Source organism: Lithobates pipiens, unplaced genomic scaffold, assembly GCF_037356315.1.
Source record: "Lithobates pipiens isolate NorthernLeopardFrog02 unplaced genomic scaffold, aLitPip1_a1.2 Scaffold_10, whole genome shotgun sequence".
Taxonomy (NCBI): domain Eukaryota; kingdom Metazoa; phylum Chordata; class Amphibia; order Anura; family Ranidae; genus Lithobates; species Lithobates pipiens.
In genome coordinates this window covers 69,086,850-69,095,369 of record NW_027507686.1, presented here as the reverse complement: position 1 = coordinate 69,095,369, position 8,520 = coordinate 69,086,850, and the positions used below count along the sequence as shown (strand labels likewise).

General features: G+C 40.1%; 1 protein-coding gene across 1 annotated transcript; it reads left to right on the top strand.

Annotated features, from left to right (window-relative positions):
• The first annotated feature begins 324 nt into the window (after positions 1–324).
• On the top strand, positions 325–8,263 carry LRRN4CL (LRRN4 C-terminal like). Its single transcript, XM_077455811.1, has 2 exons — positions 325–662; positions 6,950–8,263. The coding sequence occupies exon 2, from the start codon at positions 6,950–6,952 to the stop codon at positions 7,811–7,813; it is 864 nt and encodes a 287-aa protein (XP_077311937.1). The 5' UTR covers positions 325–662; the 3' UTR covers positions 7,814–8,263.
• Positions 8,264–8,520: the final 257 nt, after the last annotated feature.

The following is an 8,520-nucleotide window of genomic DNA, read 5'->3' as shown; positions in this document are numbered from 1 at the left end:
TGCGATTTCCCTGCTGTACCTGCACTGCAATTTTACATGCGTGGGGGTGCTGTTCCAAATGAATGCCAGCCACTCACGTTTTCATAGAGCAGTGCGTTTTCACTGTGGGTAGTTGCGGGTGCTGGAAATACCCGCCCCCCAAGCGCAGAAGTGTAAAACTAGTCTAAGGCCAGACAAACACCTGCATCATGGTAATGCAGATGTGCACAGCTGTGTGCTGTTAGTTCTTAGATGAAACATTTAGTATTGTTCTAATGGCATAGGGAACTGTGTACGAGGACATTAATATAGGGTGGCAAGGTGATGAAAACAAGCCAATGCTGCCATCTCCCATTTTTCCATCCTTGCTTTACCAGAATAAGCTGAGAGACAGGCAAGAACACACTTGTAAAAGTCCACATTCCTTGCACACATGAGAACAGTGCTGAGAGTCAGGTTACTTTTTCTTCCGAAAGTCTTGCCTTTTCCTGTGTGTTGGTCCCAGATTCCAGCCAGTCATTTCCACTCCCACATACTCAGCCCGTGATTCAGGCTCATCCATTGAGGTGACATCACAGAGTGGATTCATATAAAGTTATGCAAGATTGCCCTCAAGAGCAGCTGAACTTATAACTGGAGAAACAAAACAGCGACAAGTCGATAAAGACAACCTGCAGTAAAAGGTGAGTTAAACAGAACTGTGTTACATTGATGGGTTGGAGATATGAAATTTTACTAATGACAAAGTACTGCATGGTATAGCACAGAGCAAGTAGGTGTGATGGTGTTTTATTTTATTTTTTTTGGCCATGGTTTGGTTTGCAGGTTGTAGACTTGATTCTAATTATTACAAGCATTATAATGACTTTTGCTAAATGCCGATTGAAAAACTATATTGGATGAAGTATGGGGGCTGCCAATCCTGACCTCCTACTGAAAATATTAGTTTCCTGGCTGCCACTTTCATCAATACTGTCTAAGACACCAACAAAGAAAAGCATGCAGAATAGAAGATCCGTTTGAAGTCAGAACCTCTAATCTCTATACATGTTCTAGTTGGGACTTAAAATGTAGTCAAGCCATTGGATCAGCATGACAGGTGGGGAACTGGAATTTTCAACAGGAGATAGCAGTGATTGTAATCACTGTATCCTCTTTACAGGTTTTTCTAAAGGTAAACCTGCGCTTTGTCCATGCAGAGAGATGGGTTGGCTAGGGAAGTGACGGAAAGATGAGCACATACAGGAGATGGGGCCAGGCAGGTTAAATTGTCTTTTAAGTACAGGCTCCCTTTAAAGCAAAACTTTTTTTTATTTTTTACTTGTATTGTGAGAACTATTATGGTGGCTATACACACAAGTGTTACTAAAGCCACAACAGTCAAATCAGTCTGTATATGCAGTAAAGCATGCTTGTTATACTCACTGTGGAACCTTAGGGGTTAATCCTCCACATTGTGAAAAAAGGCTGTTTGATCCTGTATACACAGATTCTCCCCTCCCTGCACTGTCTCCTGATAATACAGAGCCTATGGAGTCAGGCTGCACATGCTCAGTTTGTGTATTGCTAGATAGGGTTTTTTTCTTTTTCTTCTTGGGACAGTGCATGTGATCGGCACAGGGCCAATCTGCACTGTCCAGACAGAGGGTCAGGAGTCCTGGATTCTGATAGGACACTCAGTGCAGTATGAAAACTCCCCCTACAAGCTTTAACTAGTGCTTGGCTGGACACTGCTAGAAGTCATGAGACTGCTATATACTGCTGATGAGAAAAGGTATTTAGCAGTTTATATTTACTAAAATAATTGCTTTTTCATGTTCTGTGTACTGTGGGAGACCAGATATAGCGAATGCAGGGTCCTGGATTTAGTAACACTTTAATCATTCAATCAATGTGGATGAATTTGGGTTCTATTTCAGATTTGATCAAACTGAGTTCCTTAGCCAAGACAGAAAATAGTTATATAAATCCACAGCACTGAGATACTGTGTTCATGAATACAATATTTCAATTGATCAGATTATTATATCACATAATAGAAACAGATATGTTACGATTGTATTTTAACTATTGATCAAATTCACTTCCCCTTGTGTGAAATATCGATTGAATGGGTTGTTGACTATAGATTAATTGTATGTGTAGCTATGTATAGATCAATTATTCCTATTGGAATAGATCAATCGGAAAAGAAATCGAACATTTATCAAACCGTGTATGGCGACCATTAGTTTAATGCAGGCTTCATAATAAATACAACAGAGATATGACTCGATGTACAATGTTCTAACACTATATCATTTCTAGTGCATCTTCAGGTTGCAGAGAATGTTCCCACATTCTCTTCACGTAGCTGCAGGAAATACCTGCTGATTTAGGAGTGTGGGGTTCTCAATGTTATACAACATGCCTTGCTCTGCCTGCTGGAATACTGTGCTGAGATGAGGTTTAGCAGAGGATAAGGAGCCAAGTATTTTGGTTATAAGCACTCCAAAATAAGGGCCGCTGATCGGCCCCATTCCCCAATGTTTAGATTATCAGAAGATCTCTTTTATATCCTACTTTTTGTGTCTACTGGAGAGTGCATGTTAGGGAAAATCTCCATAAACTGTTGGCTTATATCTGTTATACCCCATACACACATCAGATTTTCTGCTGATTTTTGTTTTCAGTTTTACCAAAACCATGCAAGAGCCTGCCTGATTGCATACAAATTGAAACTCCTAAGGTTTGACCTCATTATATGGTTTTGGTAAATCTGAAGACAAAATCAGCAGAAAATCTGATGGTTTGTATGAGACTTTAAAGTATCAGAGCTCAATGTGGGTATTGCCTAACATTTCCCAATCAGGCTGATCAAGCTTGAGCCATCACTACTGATTTAAAGCAGTATTAAAGCCAAAAACAAACATGTATTATATTTCAGCTTACCAATCATTAGATGTTTGTTTGCTGCATTAGCTTGCTTTTCCCCCCTCTGTTTTCACCTAAAGATCTGGCCAGTAAAGCTGGCCATACACCATACAATTTTCTTATTCAATTTCCCTTAGATTTACCTTCAACTGTGTAGTAGAAGGGCCTGCCTGATTGCACACAAATTGAAAGCGTTTAGATTTGACCTTATATTATATGGTTTTGGTAAATCTAAAGGAAATCTATAGAAGAAAATTGTATAATGTATGGCCAGCCTAAAAAACTTCTTGTATTATAGTGCATCCACACTGGATTAAGGGGTACAAGGGCACATTTGGACAGCAGCATTGTCAGTCTGGGGGGGGGGGGGTTGTTAGATGCACTAGCAGATTTAAATACACTAACAAATTGAAAGTGAACTCCAGCTCACACGTTATAAGTAGTTACAGCAACAGTTTTTTTTTCCTTTTGGGATAAAGGTTTTACATAAAAGCTAATCATTGTAAACACTAGTGTCAGTGGTAAATGGTGTGTCTGAACACTAAAGCTATGTACAGGATGAGATTTTCTGACAACAAAACCGTGGATTTTTTTTCCACAGGATGTTGGCTCAGATTTGTCTTGCACACACACGGTAACATAAATGTTGTCAGAAATTCTGAACGTCAAGAACGCGGTGACGTACAACACGCACAACAAGCCGAGAAAAATGAAGATCAATAGCCAGTGCGGCTCTTCTGCTTAATTCCGAGCATGCATGGCCTTTTGTGCATCAGAATTTGTGTACACACGCTCGGAATTTCCAACAACAAGTCTTGTCGGAAAATTTGAGAACCAGCTCTCAAACAACAAATGTTCTATGGAGCATACACACGGTCAGACTTTCCGACAACAAGCTCACATCCAGCATTTGTTGTCGGAAAATCCTATCGTGTGTACGGCCCATAATTGTTACATTTTCTGGGCAGCTTGTTCTTTTGAAAAACAGACTTGCTGACCTGATAACTAGGTGATAATAAGATAGTAAAAAAAAAGAAAAGAAAACAAATGCAGCCACCACATCTAAAGGCCCATACACACGATCAGACTTTTTGACAACAAACATGCAAATTAGCTGTTTTGGAGCAACATCCGACCGTGTGTACGCTCCATCGGACAAACTTTTTTGGTTTTCATCTGACTTTTGTTGGCTGTGCGAGCGGACAAACTTTCTGGCAACAAAAGTCTGATGGAGCAAAGTCTGATCGTGTGTACAGAAAACCGTAGGACTTTTGTACAAAGTACAAACGGGCATGCTCAGAACCAATGCAAAAGATCAGACAACAATACAGAAGTTGACCAAAGGTGGCAGTAAAGAGCAGAAAAAAACACATAATTTGGTGAAAGTTGGCTGAAAAAGTCCTGCTGTGTGTATGCAATACAAGTTCAGGGCCGACACCCTTTGTACAAAAATCCAAGGGAAAGTTTGTACAAAGTCCTATTGTGTGTATGAGGCTTAAGAATTTGTAACCTGCAATATAATCAATGTTTGCTTTTGGGTTTTATACCACTTCAGTGTAGCTATTTTCAGTCTACATTGGCATGAATTGTATGATTGTGCAGTTTGGATTGGCAGTAGTTTGGCTACGTTGAGCCTGTTTCCACAGAATAATAGAAAATGCCATATGTGCACTCAGTGAGAAAATCGTGCCTGACATAATGGGGGTGTCAGAAGCAGCCATAAAGATTATATTATTAGGCACTTGACTGGGAGTACAGCACTTTAATTTAGTCTAGAATAGTGGAAGATTTACTTTCATTACAAAATGAGTAAAGCCTGTGTGGATCTGTGTGAATGAGGTGAATGTGTACCAAATTCAATAATCCAATCATATGCAAGAAAAATTCCCTTTTTTTTTTCTCGCACACCATTGAGTATTTTCTGCAAGATTCAAAGGTATTGAAACCACTGGCAATGCATAACAGCCAGGCAACCAACATTTTCAGAGGATGGTTAGCATATGGCAGTCACTTTCCTTACGAAAGGATGACTTTTATATACATATTTACCTTATAACATACCCAATATCATGTACGATATACATTAAACTAACATCCCCGTCATCCCCGCCCACACTATATATACATCATTATTTACTGTTTAATATCGGGGTTATAGCAGCACCAAGCTGTCATAATCCAGGTATCACTGATTATTGCAGGTGATTCAGCATCTGCTAAAAGTGATCCTGACAATGGATTGGCCGTGGGATCACTTTTAAAGGTGGCGGGAGAGGTGCCCCCCACCGCTTTCTGGATCGGCAAGATGGCCCACCACTCTGCTCTATGCCTTTGGAAGACCGGAGCGACCTCCAACGTCTCTTCTGGTTCTCGGGCTTAAAGAGATGATTTATTTTTTTGTTAAAGTCAAAGACCTTTTTTTTTCTTTTTTTTGCCTTTAAAGGTAAATGACAGATCTGCAGTCTTTTTGACCCCAAATCTCTCAATAAGAGGACCCGTCATGCTTATTTCTATTACAATCGATGTTTACATTCCTTATAATAGGTAAAGAAGTGCTAAACAAAAAATAAAGGGACAGTGTAAAAATAAAAAAACGTAAAATAAATAAGGACATTTTTTTTTTTTTTTAAAGCTCCCCATCCCTCCGCACTCTCACACAGAAGCGAACGCATAGGTATGTCCCAAACACATATTTAAACGGTGTTCAAACCACACATGTGAAGTATAGCTGTGATTGTTAGAAGAAGAGTAAAAATTCTAGCACTAGATCTCCTCTGTAAATTTGAAACTGGTAATCTGTAAACCTTTGAAAACGTTGCCTATGGAGAGTTTTAAGTACTGTAGTTTGTCGCCATTCCACGAGCATGCACAATTTTAAAGCATGACATGGTAGGTATCTATTTACTCGGTGTAACATCATCTTTCATATTATACAAAAAAATGGGCTAACTTTAGTGTTTTTGTATTCATTAACCACTTCTCGCCCGACCAATAGCAGAATGATGGCCTGGTGGTGGTTGTTATCCTGACTGGGCGTCATATGATGTCCAGCAGTATAACAGCTGCCATGCGCCCGATAGGGCTCACATCGCAGTGATCGGTGGTGCTGTGTGTGAGTCTGACACACCGCTACATCAATCTCTGTAAAGAGCCTCTGACGGAGGCTCTTTACCATGTGATCAGCCGTGTCCAATCACAGCTGATCACGATGTAAACAGGAAGAGCCATTGGGCTTTTCCTCACTCGCATCGGAGAGATGCAAGTAGAAAAGAGCTGATCGGCTGCTCTCCTGACAGGGGGAGTCTGTGCTGATTGTTTATCAGCGCAGCCCCCCCTCAGATGCCACCCAGGACCATCAGGATGCCGCCAGGACCACCAGGGATGGTCACCACATTGGACCACCAGGTATGCCACAACTCTTTTTCTTCCTCAAAATTTTTGGTCTGTTTTTATTCGTTTAGCAAAAAATAAAAACTGCAGAGGTGATCAAATACCACCAAAAGAAAGCTCTATGTGAACAAAATGATACAAATTTAGTTTGGGTACAGTGTTGCATGACCGCGTAATTGTTATTTAAAAAGTGACAGCTCTGAAAGCTGAAAAGTGGCTTGGGCAGGAAGGGGGTGTAAGTGTCTGGTATTGGAGTGGTTAAAGTGTAATTTTTCCCAAAAAATTTAGTTGGAAACACCGCTGTATAAATCCAGTGTAGCATAAAATATTGAAACAATTGCCATTTCATTCCTTAGGCTCTCTGCTGAAAAAAATATATAGTGTTTTTTTTTGTTTTGTTTTTTTTTGGGGGGGGGGGGAGGTTCTAAGTAATTTTCTAGCAAAAATAAAAAATTTAAACTTGTAAACAAAATGTTACAGAAAAGACCTGGTCAGTAAATGGTTACAGTGTATATATTAAACTAACATCCTATATCAAACTTCCAACAGTTATATTCCATTTCATCTATCTGTAGTTGATTCACCTTATCTTTTTCTTTTCACTGGAATTGCCATCTTATTTTCTACTCATATTCCACTATTAATATGCTTCATATTTCCATTTTAGATGATGTCCTCTCTTTATTTGGTTCTTCTACACATCTGCCTCATCAATACGAGGTCTCTGGTTTTCACCCTTGAAGATTCTGCATTATTAAAGGCGAGCACACCTACCCTAACTACTGCCAATAACCAGTCTAGCGCTATACAGCACACAAAAGTTACAAAAAGTCAAACCACCCGAGAGCGGCTCCTGTATGTCACCAGTGAACCAGATGACTACTATGATGACGATGCTGATTCAACGGTTTCCCCCCCTCCACCTCTTTCTATGAAACCATGCCCATTCGATCATTGTGAGCACCTGTCACCAACATGTGAAGAGATGCAAAGCAAGGCAGGTGATAGTTGTCTTTGCCCTGGAATAGATGGACCAAACGTCAAACCAGACCCCCCAAAGCTGAGTCAGGTCTTACTGGCTGACAGAGAAATAACTGTGAATTGGTGCTCCCCTTCGTCTACAGTGCACATGTATAGAGTACTGTACCAAGGACTGGACAGTCAAGTTGAAAAAGGACCAGACCTTAATGCCTCATACCGCTCCTATTCGATTACAAATCTTCTCCCTGCTACCCAGTATACAGTGTGTGTGGTGGCCATTAACAATGCTGGAGAAAGTCCATCAGAGGTTGAAGCGGAAGAGGATATAGAAGGAAGTATGAGAGGTCCTTGCAGAATCCTCCACACCACTGCCTCCAAGATGTCACACATATATATAGGTATAGGGGTAGGCCTAGGAGCATTGGCAGTAGTGATGGTTGTGTTGGGCATCTTGCTGTGCAACAGAAAAGGGAGAAAGGGCAGAATGGATGTTGAAGAGAAGGAAATGGGAACAACCAACCATTTATACATGGCTGGGACTGCAAACTAGCTCTAAGGGCACAGAACTGGAGTAGTGACTTTGGGAATGTATGTGTAGCATATTAAAGGAAACCTTTGCAAAGAGACCCCGTAAAGGCCACCATGCTGAACCTAAAAAAGGCTAGTTGCCAGACAGCCATGCTGACTTCAACTGTCTGAGTCAACAGTTTTGAGTCACTGACCCAGAACAAGCTTACAAGTAGGGAATTGTACTTTAACTTCCTAACATACTGTATGTACTCTTCTTCCATGTCGGAGGCAAAGAAAGTTTTGAAGTAGATGGTCAGCATAACAGCCAGGTAACTAGCATTTTCCGAAGCAGGTCAACAATGGCATCTCCCACAATTCCTTTGGGTTTTGAGATAAATAACCCCTCAATGAATAATAATAATGCAACATATGTATATACTATTTTTTGTTTTATATTTATTTTATTAAACTCTATTTTTTTACTACTTAATCTACATATATTATTTACCTAATTGTAAATATGCAAATTGTTGTGATTGTGTTTGCTTTGCTTTTTATTGTGTGATTGCCAGAAAAATAGAAATTTCCAATGTGCATATGAGGGACTTCTGTAGCCTAAAGAGTCCACAATAATGATGAAGCTGAAACGATCACTTTGGGTTGTGTACCATGCACTGACTACACACATGCTGTGCTTTCTGCTTGTAAAATCTGATGGTGTGACCACACACATATAAACAGGATATG

What these genes read in the sequence shown, in the direction of transcription:
- LRRN4CL (XM_077455811.1), top strand. Translation starts at nt 6,950, where the DNA reads ATGATGTCCTCTCTTTATTTGGTTCTTCTACACATCTGCCTCATCAAT.